The sequence below is a fragment of the Asterias amurensis genome, chromosome 20 (genome assembly GCF_032118995.1).
Source record: "Asterias amurensis chromosome 20, ASM3211899v1".
NCBI lineage: Eukaryota > Metazoa > Echinodermata > Asteroidea > Forcipulatida > Asteriidae > Asterias > Asterias amurensis.
In genome coordinates this window covers 1,328,171-1,340,923 of record NC_092667.1, presented here as the reverse complement: position 1 = coordinate 1,340,923, position 12,753 = coordinate 1,328,171, and the positions used below count along the sequence as shown (strand labels likewise).

The 12,753-nt window shown below is 38.9% G+C and overlaps 1 protein-coding gene and 1 non-coding gene across 4 annotated transcripts in view; one reads left to right on the top strand and one right to left on the bottom strand.

Annotated features, from left to right (window-relative positions):
* The window catches only part of LOC139952150 (brefeldin A-inhibited guanine nucleotide-exchange protein 1-like), a 58,636-nt gene that overhangs the window by 26,545 nt on the left and 19,338 nt on the right, over window positions 1-12,753 (top strand). For all 3 annotated transcript variants that reach the window (XM_071951134.1, XM_071951133.1, XM_071951135.1), the window contains 10 exons: window positions 604-891; window positions 2,236-2,377; window positions 3,211-3,348; window positions 4,898-5,067; window positions 6,359-6,510; window positions 7,964-8,136; window positions 9,339-9,499; window positions 10,118-10,251; window positions 11,070-11,199; window positions 12,334-12,469. In XM_071951134.1, the coding sequence (XP_071807235.1) occupies window positions 604-891; window positions 2,236-2,377; window positions 3,211-3,348; window positions 4,898-5,067; window positions 6,359-6,510; window positions 7,964-8,136; window positions 9,339-9,499; window positions 10,118-10,251; window positions 11,070-11,199; window positions 12,334-12,469 (1,624 nt within the window). The remainder of the gene's footprint in view (window positions 1-603; window positions 892-2,235; window positions 2,378-3,210; window positions 3,349-4,897; window positions 5,068-6,358; window positions 6,511-7,963; window positions 8,137-9,338; window positions 9,500-10,117; window positions 10,252-11,069; window positions 11,200-12,333; window positions 12,470-12,753) is intronic.
* Trnaa-agc (transfer RNA alanine (anticodon AGC)) lies at window positions 7,184-7,256 on the bottom strand. The gene has a single exon. It is a non-coding gene; the product is annotated as a tRNA-Ala (tRNA).

Sequence of the window (12,753 nt, the reverse complement as noted above, 5' to 3'; positions counted from 1 at the left end):
GAACACGTTGCCTTGGATCGGGTGAGTTGGTCTTTAAAAAGCATTTGTAACCGCTTGTTATTAAATGCAGATGGTTAGAAAGATATTTTAAAGGTAGAATACAATGATCCACACACATTTGCCTCGAAATTGTGTGGTTTTCCTTTTACTTTGTGAACCAACAAGGTCAACCATTTATGGGAGTCAAAAATTTGACAGTTACAAACACTTTTCAAAGACCAATGTGTTCCTTTAAGAAGTAGTGCTTCGGATGTGGGCCCAATTTCATAGAACTGCTTAGTCAGAGAGTACTGCTCAAACAATTCTGCTTAGTAAAAAATGAGCAGGATACTTGCCACAGATAGTACATGTAAGATAATGTTCGGTTAGTAACCTTATTCTGCTAAGCATAATATTCTGCTTTAGATACTTTTCCGGCTTAAGCAGCCCTATGAAATTGGTCCCCGATTCTTCATGGAGGCAATTTTCTTCTGTACAAAGTTTACATGGTCTATACATACAGAAGTTTTAAATTCTGCTTCGCCTCAGTTTGAAGAAGATGTTTGTATTGGTAGTTTGGGGTATTTTTTCCTTCAACTTATACTGTTGTTTATTTTTGCACAGGTTGCTTGGACACCTTTCTTAGCGGCCTTCAGTGTTGGCTTACAGGACTGTGACGACCCTGAGATAGCTACCCACTGCCTAGATGGGATCCGATGTGCCATACGTATCGCCTGTATCTTCAGGTTAGAGATGGAACGGGATGCTTACGTACAAGCTCTGTCAAGGTTCACTCTGCTGACGGCAAACTCCTCCATCACCGAGATGAAGACTAAGAACATTGATACCATCAAGACGTTGATCACTGTCGCTCATACAGATGGGAACTATCTAGGCAAGGCATGGTTGGAGGTAAGCTACAGAGAAAGTCTGTTAGATATTTCCACCTGTTATTTTACCCTCCTAGTGTCTCACTGTTATCTAAGTGAATTTGAATGTAGCCTATTATGTAAGCCTGGGTGACTAGTGAAATTTTACTACTGGACTAGTCGCTCCTCAAATAGTCGCGAAACTAATCACAACTATTTTTTAATCCCCAGATGCATTGCCGCATATTATTTGCCGCAGGCACAATAAAGGAAAATTTACGCTAAAAGGATTGAAGGACTGTGTCACTGATGTCTGATTGTGTTATGTTCTCAAAATATGTTGTTCTGAATAGTCGTGAGCGGCACAATTGGTTCACCAAACAGGAAGTCAAGACTGTTTTTGTAGTAGTCATGGCGGCATGGTTAATCTAGTAGTTGAAAAATGGTAGTCGCGACTAAGCAATTTAATAGTAGCGACTTTGACATTAGTTGCACCAGTTGTCCAGGCTTATTGTTATAATGGGATAATGTATCTTCAAGTATGTATGAAGTATGAGTATAAGTATGTTATGTACTGTAAACATGCTCAAACAACTGATCCTTAAAGCCATTGGACCCTTTCGGTAAACAGTATTGTCCAAGGCCCACACTTCGTGTATCACAACTTATATATCAAAATACAAACCTGTGAAAATTTAGGCTCAATCGGTCATTGGAGTCGGGAGAAAATAGCGGGAAAACCCACCCTTGTATCCGCGCGTTTCGCCGTGTCATGACATGTGTTTAAAATAAATCCGTAGTTCTCGCTATCGAGAATTGATATTGTTCTCGCTATCGAGAATTGATATTGATTTTAATGTTTTCTCAAAAAGTAAACCATTTCATGGAATATTATTTCAAGAGAAGTCTTTCACCACTACCTTCTGTAAACCCTGTAAGTTATTTGTAAATCTGTGAACTTTTTTTTTTTTTTTCTGTACCGAAAGGGTCCAATGGCTTTAATAACCAATGTAAGCCCTTTTTCTAATGATAAAGTGTCACAGTTATTTCACATGTTTCATTTTTATTCTGCTATCAGAGCCATCAAGGCTTGCAACTCATTAGTTATTAGTTTTCTCGTTTGAAATATCAAAACTCGTCTGCCAAGTTATGGAGACCGCGCCTTTTCCAGCTGCGCACCGCTTCTCTGGAAATCCTTGCCAGACTAGCTGAAGGACACACCTGATCTGTCAACATTCAAACACAACCTAAAGACTAATCTGTTCAATTTGTCAGCTTGCTAGCATCCGGCTCCTTTGAATGGTACTAATCCAGATACTGTGCGCCTTATAAATTGTATGTTATTATTATTATTATTATGTGTTGATGATTCCTTCCCCCTGCTCAGATCCTAAAGTGTATATCGCAGCTGGAGTTAGCTCAACTCATTGGTACTGGTGTCAAGAGGAAATTCCTGGCCGGGACTGGCAACCAATCTGGGGGTCATAGGAGCTCAGGACATCATAATGACCTCTTGGAGTCAGGAGATGGTATGTTTTATAATTAAAAAATAAATACCAGTTATCTCATTAAGACCTGGGTCCAATTTCACAGAGCTGCGTAAGCCTGGAAATAGTGTGTACCAAAGTCGTAAGTCATGTTATGGCTGAGCAGTCAAGTGTACCAGACTCTAGACTGGTCCCCTGTCCTTATCCATGGTTGTACAGAACCAGCAATATCATTGGATACAACGTTTATGTATTACAGTACATGTACATCCATATAATGATGTTTTATGTGTAAGCATAGACATGTTTGTAGAATTTGACTGCAAAATGAATGCAAGATCAACAGTACATCCGTTTCAAGTGACCGTCAATATATTGATGTTGGCTCGAGGCCACTCTCTGGCGCATTTTCGAGCCTATGAGTGTGACGTCAGATGTTCAGGCTAACCAAACTCAAGCTCTGGTGTTTCTGAAGAGTGTGGGTTCTAGTCCCAGTAATGACACTTGTGTCCTTAAGCAAGACACATTATCATTATTGCTTCGTCCTTCGGATTGGACTTAAATCCGTAGTTTTGTTTTCTTTTTTCTAATACATGTATTTATAGAACCAGGTACACTTATCATTAGGAGAAGGGGTTCACCCTGGTGTTTTCTGGTATGGTTGGCTGCAGATTGCCTAATACAAGGTGCTATGTAATTGAATTGGTCTATTTCAAACATACATGTAGCTCCACATACCCTGTAGACAAAATTATGAGCGCTTTGAGATGCCCTCGGGTGTAATAAAGCACTGCATAAGAACTGTGTAGTATTATTATTAGTAATAGTAGTAGTAAGATTACAATCTTGTATTTGTTTGTTTTTGTTTGTGATAGTTGCGAGAGTTGCCAACATGGATCAGAAGAGGATGGCTAGTCTCCAGGAAGCTATGGGGGAAACCTCCTCACAGGGCATTGTGGTAGCTGTGGATAGAATATTCACTGGTTCAACACGGCTGGATGGAGATGCTATAGGTAATAACTATTCTCTTAAAGACTCTAAAAGGGTCGAAATGTCAAGACATTCTGATTGTTAAAGGAACATCACAGAATTGGTTTTGCTAACAAAACAGTTGCTGGCAGTGTAAGCACTTTATGTAATCCATCATATACATAAACTGACAAACCTGTAGAAGTTTGAGATCGATCGGCCATCTGGGTCACGAGAGAATAGTGAAAAACCAAATACAAATTTTGCATTGCATCGATGGCAAAACAAAAATGAATAAAACGCTCACTGAGCGATAGACTTCAAACACGAAATTATATTGTTTATTTCTCATCAAATATGACTTTTCAGACAGAAATATTTCAAGTGATGTTTTCTACTATCATTATCATTAGACCGTGTAAGTTTTATGTAAATCTGAGATCTTCACAATTTTGTTTCTTACCAATTCTGTAACGTTCCTTCAAAGAAAGACTCTGTTGGGATTGAAACATCAAGACATTCTGATTGTTAAACAGTTTGAAAAGAAATTTGTTTGTGTTTGTTACTTTGCAACATCGAGAGAAAAATGTGGTTCTTGGGGAAAACCTGAGGGAGTCTACCGCTGTGCCTCATAGCTCAGTTGGTAGAGCATCTGCCCGGAGTGTCAGGGGTCTTGGGTTCAAATCCCAATGAGGACCATTTGATTTTTCTCTCATCCCATGTTTGATTATTTTGATCCCGTAATGCTAATACAATACAGAACGTGTAAATGCTTTTGAAGTACAATACATTGTAGACTATGCTGCTGGTCTCCTGCCCAAACAAATTGCAAGCTTAGTGGAACTGATTATGTAATTGAAAATTGGACCGACCGATATCAAACGGCGGCACATACATGTAGTCATGCTTTTTACTTCTTATTTCATTGTTCCCTCTTACTTTTCATAACCAAAGCAAAAGCTCAGCCAAGTATTCCATTATACCCACCACTGAAACCTACACACCGTCTCCTCGACTATCTGAGATCTTTATGGCAAATTTATGGCATTATCTTCCAGTGCGCGCTTATCCACCAATCAGATGCTCGAACTAGAGGGTGGTATAAAAAGCTAAAACCTACTTCCAGTTTTTATATTGCACAGTGCGAATTGTGAGTGTCAATGCGTCATGCTCCGCAAACAGACAGTGCAAAAATTACTTTCTAAACTTTGCGCGTGTATGCTGTTCGTCGCAAAATTAAATAACGTTCTGAAACTTTAAACTATGCACGTTGCATGTGAGACTGGAAAATAAAATCGTTATAACATGCGCGCTTGTGGAATACAGAAAAATATAGCGCGTCTGCGTCCCATATCCAACTTTGCCTTGTGATGCAGACGCGCTATAATTTTTTGTATTCCACTTGCGCTTGTGTAATAACTTATAATATTGTGAAACTACAATGTAAACCATTGTTTGTGTGTATATTTTCCAAGTTACAATGTATACCATTGTTGATGATTGTATTTTTTCAAGCTATGTTGTAAACCATTGTTTGTGATTGTCTTTTTTGAAGCTACAATGTAAACCATTGTTGATGGTTGTATTTTACAGTTGATTTTGTGCAAGCGTTATGCCAGGTGTCTCTGGAGGAGTTACACGCAACCAATACATGTAGAATGTTCAGCTTAACTAAGATAGTAGAGATCTCTTACTATAACATGGGTCGTGTACGTGTGCAATGGTCTCGAATCTGGAGCATACTGGGTGACCATTTCAACAAGGTACGTTACTCAGAAATAGACAGGCTCAGCCAAAATAGTTATAAATAAAATTTGTATAGCGTTTTCCACAGGCATTTGAACATGTTGAAAGCGCTTTAACATTGTCTGAAAAGATGTGTTTTTGAATGAGCTGATCGAGGATGAGTAACAGGTGTGAAGAGGGAGCTTGTTCCAGCAAGTTGGTGCAGCTACTGAGAATTCTCTTTTACCGTAGCAGGTATTCGTGCGTGGGCCATTGGAAAGTTGAAGATAAAGGCTCATGGATGAAGTAGGCATTTTGTTGTTGAGTTGAGACTATTGATGTATGTAGGAGAGAGGCCATGTATTGCTTTGTAGACAAGGAGAAGAGTTTTGAACTGAATCCGTTTGAGAAACGACTCAATCTCAGGGTGTTGCTGTGAGAATTTGTGCTTAAAGATAGGTTGCAATATTATGCCACGTAAAACTTTACAGGCAATTTGGAGCACACAGTCATGCGTTGCGCTTGAGAACAGCAGGCAGCACATTTCATAAAACTCATTGCATGATTAATTAGTACACGACGTGGCTGCATTAGTAATATGAGCGCTTGACGCACCTGCAAGCCAATATGCGATTTGCCTGTAAAGATGGCGTCTACTTGGAATCTATATGATTATGTGTTTCTGCTTACAGGGTTTGTTAGCAATTTCTAAGCTGCAAATCCTTAGTTGGTGGTAGTTTGTACCACTGTATCTGCTTAACTTTCAGTGCCCGCTTGTTTTTGCTTTTTTAAACTTAAATGCCCAGCTTTATGAGCTTTTTTGAAATTGTATAAAAAAAAAATATATGAAAAAAGTGTTTCTCACAAAACAAAAGTTTCTTGCTGGTTTGTGTTGCCTCGGTACATCCCAAAGTCAGCGCCTTTCTTGAGTGCTAATGCCCTCTCGTGATATCGTTCATATTATTGGTTGTACATGAATGATTGATGACACTTTTTTAGTACATAAAATAGATTGTACATGTACTATTATGTCGCTTTTGGAACACATAAAATAGATTGTACATATACAATATAGGTACTTTCAGAATACATAAAATAGATCAGGCATGTACGACCATGGCACTGAAAGAGTTAAATTGTTACCACTGGAAACCATGTTGGATTTCACGGTTGTTCAAACTACAATATTAAAACTTGAGGATATAAAATGGAAAGAAGAGTGTTTCCACAAAATAACAAAGGGTGTGTATTTACATCGACATTGGAAGGAAAAAAAATACAATTGTAGCAATAGTGTAATGTGACTTTATTCTTTCTTTGTGATTGTAGGTTGGGTGTAACCCTAAGGAAGATGTAGCATTCTTTGCCATTGATTCTTTGCGGCAGCTGTCCATGAAGTTTCTAGAGAAAGGAGAGTTGCCCAACTTCAAGTTCCAGAAGGAGTTCCTGCGACCATTTGAGTACATCATGAAGAAAAACAAGTCAGTTGAGCTCAGTGGTCATTTTAATAGTTACCACACAATCGCTAGTGAAATTAAAGGAACACGTTGCCTTGGATCGGTCGAGTTGGTCTTTGAAAAGCGTTTTGTGACCGTTTGTTATAAAATGCATATGGTTAGAAAGATGATTTAAAAGTAGAATACAATGATATACACAAATATGCCTCGAAATTGGGTGGTTTTCTTTTTACCTCGTCCAATAACACAGTCGGCCATTTATGGGAGTCAAAATTTTGACTCCCATAAATGGCTGACCGTGATAGTTCGCAACGTAAAAAAAGAAAATCACGCAATTTTAAGTGATACTTGTGTGAATCAGTATATTCTACTTCTAAAACATCTTTCTAACCATATACATTTCATAAACGGTTTCGTCCGATCCAAGGCAACGTGTTCCTTTAAGGAAAACGTAGTTCTTCTATATCCTATATCCACTAAGACTGTGTTGGATATGGGACCAACCCCTGTATAGGAAGCAGATGCGTTTTGTTTTGTTTTCCATGAGTGCGTATGTGTTAACAAATTTATCTTCAAACCAAATGTGTTAGCAGTGGGCACCACAACGATTTACGTTATTTTTGCATCAGGGATAAAGAATATAATTTGTTTTTACCATTACACCTTCCCATGTTCTGTGAAAAAATCCACAGTCAATTGACTCGAGTGGGATTCAAACCCACAACCTTTGCATTGCTAGTGCAGATGTCTTACCACTAGACCACCGAGCTACAGTAGCTCGGTGGCTAGAGGCAGCTCCAATTCTATATTTAACAGCGGGTACCACAACGATTTAATAGATGGAAATTTGCATTTGGGATAAAGAATACTATTTTTGGTTTTACCCATAACCACCTATGTGTGTTAGCACTGTATACTCGGTACTTTCCTGAGCTCTGTGGAAAAAAAAAAACACAGGCATATTACTTAGTTTTTTTGTATTGATCTTGCTGATCATGTTGTGTATTATATGGAAAGGTTTGCAGTAACACCATGTAATGACTATCTCTAAAGAACCGTTGGTTTCAACTCGACGTTTCGCTCTGTGCATCACCAAGCTAATCCGCCTCCACAGTACTTTAAGTAGCTTGCAGCTTCAGAGTCCAGCTTTCTCCAGAAGACGATCAGAGCATACTGATCGAAGCGTTGAGTCTACTTCGATCTTCAAGCGGTCTCTCAAAACGTTTTTGTTTCCCCACTGAGAGCCTCCTGTAATTTTCTTTTGTTTTGCTTTCTACTTATGTTATTTTGTTTTTCTTGTGAGGCGCTGTGTTAATTGTAGAGCGCCATAGAAATGTTTATTATTACTAGTTGAAATTAATGGTTCTTTTCAGAACCACCCAAACTCATTACATGGTGTTACCGCAAACCTTTCCATATCAGATTTCCACCATGCAAAGTTTCAAATCCTACTTATGTTGTGTATTGTTGAATCCAGATCACCCACCATCAGGGACATGGTTGTCCGATGCATTGCTCAGATGGTGAATTCACAAGCAGGCAATATCCGCTCTGGCTGGAAAAATGTCTTCTCAGTCTTCCATCTTGCTGCATCGGATCATGAGGAAAGCATAGTGGAGCTTGCATTCCAGACCACTGGAAGCATTGTCAGTAAGTACAGCCTGTCATATAGTCCTGAAAAGAGTTCAGGGTTTTTCATTGATCTCAATGCATCTTCAGATTTTCTTGATAGAGGCAAACTTGCCATCACAGAGATGAAAAGACCTGGGCTCGATTTCACAAAACATGAAAATTCATCTTAAGATAAATTGTCAGTATTGACATCACACTTTACTTAGCAACTACTATTTATTTGCAGTTAAGATCAATCTTAGCTGTTTGTGAAACCGACCCCAGGTCCTTGTTTAGACCAGGCACCAGTTTCATAAAGCATGTAAGCATAAAAACTTGCTAAGCTTGTGTTCTCCACAGACTTTTTTAGGAGGGCGGCATGACGTAATCAAAATGCCGCCCGTCAATATGACGTCATCGAACGTGAAAGCAACAAATGCTTGAGAAAAACTTTTTCTTAAAAAACAGTGTTATTAATCCCCGGCCCCGACGACGCTACCCATTGAATGACATCCATTTCAGTCGGAACAACATTAGTTTAAAAACTAAATCAAAACATACCAAATGTACCAAATCGGACGACCTTCACATGTTCACGTGGAATTTTGCAAAACGGGGAAAAAAAAAAAAAAAAAAAACAGACACTTTTGGATGATCTTATCCCCAAATGTTGGCCATAAATAATAGTTTTTCAATCAAAAACCATTTCCTTGAATAAATAATTAGCGGTTCCGTCGTTAAGAACTTCGTTTGCAATAAAATCATCGAGATTCAACAATCGGTAACGCAAAGAATTTAGGAACTTTGAACAATAATTACATGTATTTATCGACAGAATGTTGTGCAGGTCGTGTGGTGGATACACTCAGCATACAAATGTACGAAACATGTGGCCATGTGTGCATCAAGTTTTAACGTTTGTTTACATTTCTAACGCTGTTTGCATTTCTAATGCTGTAGATTTGAAGCCGGTTATCTTTGGTTTGATCGTACTAAATCATGATTAAATGCATCTTAACAAATCTTGCTCAATAGATACTGGATACCAGCCAAACAACATTTGTTTCAGAGGTTGTAATCTTCATAGAAAAAGTAAAAGTCCTTGTTGTACGGCACTTTGAACTCTCTTTAGTAAAAGCTTTAGTTAGAAACACATGTGTTAGTATTGTTATTTTCTTTCCAAGTTTTTGTTAGAAAACATCCTGATTACTGTTAACACTTTGTTCCACTTTTCTCCTCAGCCAATGTATTTGAGAAATACTTTGGTGCAACGTTAGATTCATTCCAAGATGCAGTCAAGTGTTTATCAGAGTTTGCTTGCAACGCAGCCTTTCCTGATACTAGCATGGAGGCTATAAGGCTCATCCGGAGCTGTGCTAAATACGTCATGGAAAAACCACAGGTGAGTCTGGGTATCAGACGGCTATTACAATGTGGGAAATCCCACATATTTTTACGGTTATGGGCGTGTTGTGGTCGAGCGGTTAAGAGCACCGGATTTAAACTCTGGTATTTCGATTCAGTAGAGTGGGTTCGAATCCCCAGCCGTGACACTTGTTTCCTTAAGCAAGACACTTACTTAACCATAGTGCTTCGTCCTTCGGATGGGACGTAAAGCCGTTGGTCCTTTGTGTTGTGTAATGTGGAACCCAGTGCACTTATCGAAAAAGAGAAGGGGCTCGCCCGGGTGTTCCTGGTTTGATCGGCAGCATATTGCGCTACAGCACCTTGTAAACCATCACATGGTGCTATGTAAAAAGAGTAGGTCTCATAGTACCAGCGTAGTGCCACATGCATGTACCTTGCAGGAAAATACTGACTACTTTACCTTGTAAACCATAACATGGTGCTATGTCCTACTGCGATATGAACCTACCTCTCCAGACGTCGGCTGTAGAATGCAGTAAGTCATGGGTTCAATCTACCAGACTCTTGTCACAAATAACCCAGCCAGAATGTCTTTTGCATTCTTGATTATCCTAATTTATTTTTTACATTTGTTGAACTTGCCTTTTTGCAGATGTTCCGAGAGCATGTGGGAGACCATGAGACGCCAATCAGTGAAGAAGATCGGATATGGGTCAAGGGATGGTTCCCTGTCCTTTTTGAGTTGTCCTGTGTAATCAATAGGTGTAAACTGGATGTCAGAACAAGGTGAGCTGACTATTCCTAGTGCTTGAATCCATGGCTTTGACTTTGGATTCTGCTTCAGGCTCCAGCCTCTCGTCTGAAGGATAGGAAAACCTATTCGCCATTAACCGGATATTTGAACAATTCGCCCAGGCCTGCTAAGCATGAAGTTTCTTCCTTGATAAAATTAGGATTACCAACCAAACTTCCATGTGATTTTCAGGATAAGCAAACAACAGCTGAATACCAGTAACAATCAATATGCAACAAATGGAAATTTGGTTGGTAATCTTGTTTTTATGAAGGTAGAAATTTCATGCTAAGCAAATTTTGGTGCTTAGCAGCTCTATGAAATTGGGCCCAGGTGCTGTAGGCATGATATTCTTCCTACTTTTTAGTCTGATTTGCTCTTTTGAAAAATCAGAAAATTTGTGATAAAATAGCCTGAAATGTCTGTTAGAGGAACGTTACAGAATTGGTAACAAACAAAAATCGTGAAGATCACAGATTTACATAAATTTTACGCACAAAAATTTGCTTAGCATGAAATTTCTTCCTTGATAAAAACAGGATTAACAACCAAATTTCCACGTGATTTTCAGGATAAGCAAACAACAGCTGAGTACCAGTAACAAGCAATATGCAACAAATGGAAATTTGGTTGGTAATCCTGTTTTTATCAAGGAAGAAATTTCATGCTAAGCACATTTTTGTGCTTAGCAGCTCTATGAAATTGGGCCCTGGTATTGATCTGGCGCGCTACACATGGTAGAGAGGCTGGTTGTACATATAAGTTTATACACCCTAAATGTGACTGAACAATCTTTGATCCTACTTGCTAGGGGACTGACGGTGATGTTTGAGATCATGAAGAGTTATGGAGATACATTTCAGCAACATTGGTGGAAAGATCTCTTCAGAATCGTCTTCCGCATCTTTGATAACATGAAGCTACCTGAGCAAGTCTTAGAGGTCAGTAAATTGCAATGCACATAAATGTTATCCTGACAATGACTAGAGTAGGCGAGTCCAATTGTTGAGACCCATTAAGAACTCACTTCGCGCTAGTGAAGTTAATAACCATCCACTTAAAGGCAGTGGACACTATTGGTAATTACTCAAAATAATTATTAGCATAAAACCTTTCTTGGTGACGAGTAATGGGGAGGTTGATGGTATAAACCATTGTGAGTAACGGCTCCCTCTGAAGTGCCATAGTTTTCGAGAAAGAAGTAATATTCCACGAATTTGATTTCGAGACCTCAAGTTTAGAATTTGAGGTCTCGAAATCAAGCATCTGAAAGCACACAACTTCATGTGACAATTTTTTTATTTATTTTGTTCATTATTATCTCGCAACTTCAATGACCGATTGAGCTCAAATTTTCACAGGTTTGTTATTTCATGCATATGTTGAGATACAGCAAGTGAGAAGACTGGTCTTTGACAATTACCAATAGTGTCCACTGTCTTTAACCCAGGTGTATTAATACCTGAGAAGGCTGAGACAATGTTGTATTGGATTAACGTCTTAGCGCTAATTCAAGCATCTTTGGTTTGTATGCTTCCATGGAGTTGAGAAAGTTTGATGAATGGTCTAAAAGTATGCCTAATGAACAGGGATACTAATGTTGTAAAGCGCATTGATCCCAGCTACTTGGGCCCAATTTCATAGAGCTGCTAAGCACGAAAATTTGCTTAGCATGAAATTTCTTCCGTAATAAAAACAGGATTACCAACCAAATTTCCATTTGTTGCATATTGCTTGTTACTGGTATTCAGCTGTTATTTGGTTATCCTGATAATTACATGGAAATTTGGTTGGTAATCCTGTTTTTATCAAGGAAGAAATTTCATGCTAGGCAAATTTTTGTGCTTAGCAGCTCTAAGAAATTGGGCCCAGGTTGTGTGTTATGTAACTAATAATATCCCAGTGTGGAGATTGTTGCAGTAATTGACAGATACAGATATAAGAACCAATATTATTTTTAGGGACCAACTCGACCGATCCAAGGCAACGTGTTCCTTTAAGGTGAAAATTTTGCTAATTCTGTCAGTTTGATGTGATGCACCCAATGTGAAATAACCGAGCTTTAATTTCCGCAGAAAACCGAGTGGATGATGACGACGTGTAACCATGCGTTGTTTGCCATCGTGGATGTCTTCACACAGTACTTTCCAGTCCTTAGTGAGATTCTACTGGAGGAGCTGCTGCAGCAATTACTGTGGTGTGTCCAGCAAGGTTAGCAACAATAGTTATTTGGGTTTTACCATTGCACTGATTTGTGTTAGCACTGTAGTACCTTCCCTAGGGATTCAAACCCACGGTGCAAATTTAACATCTATTAAATCGAGTGAAGATTCGTGGGGCTGCTAAAACTGAAAAGAAAAAGCAGGACATGAAAATCACAATTTGTTATCACAGATTTGCCAAGTGGTGTGACCAAAGAGGGTGGGGCTGGGGGGGGTGTGGGAGGCTCCTGCTTAGAACCCTTGCCCTCAAATGAGATCATTTTTTTTTTCTTT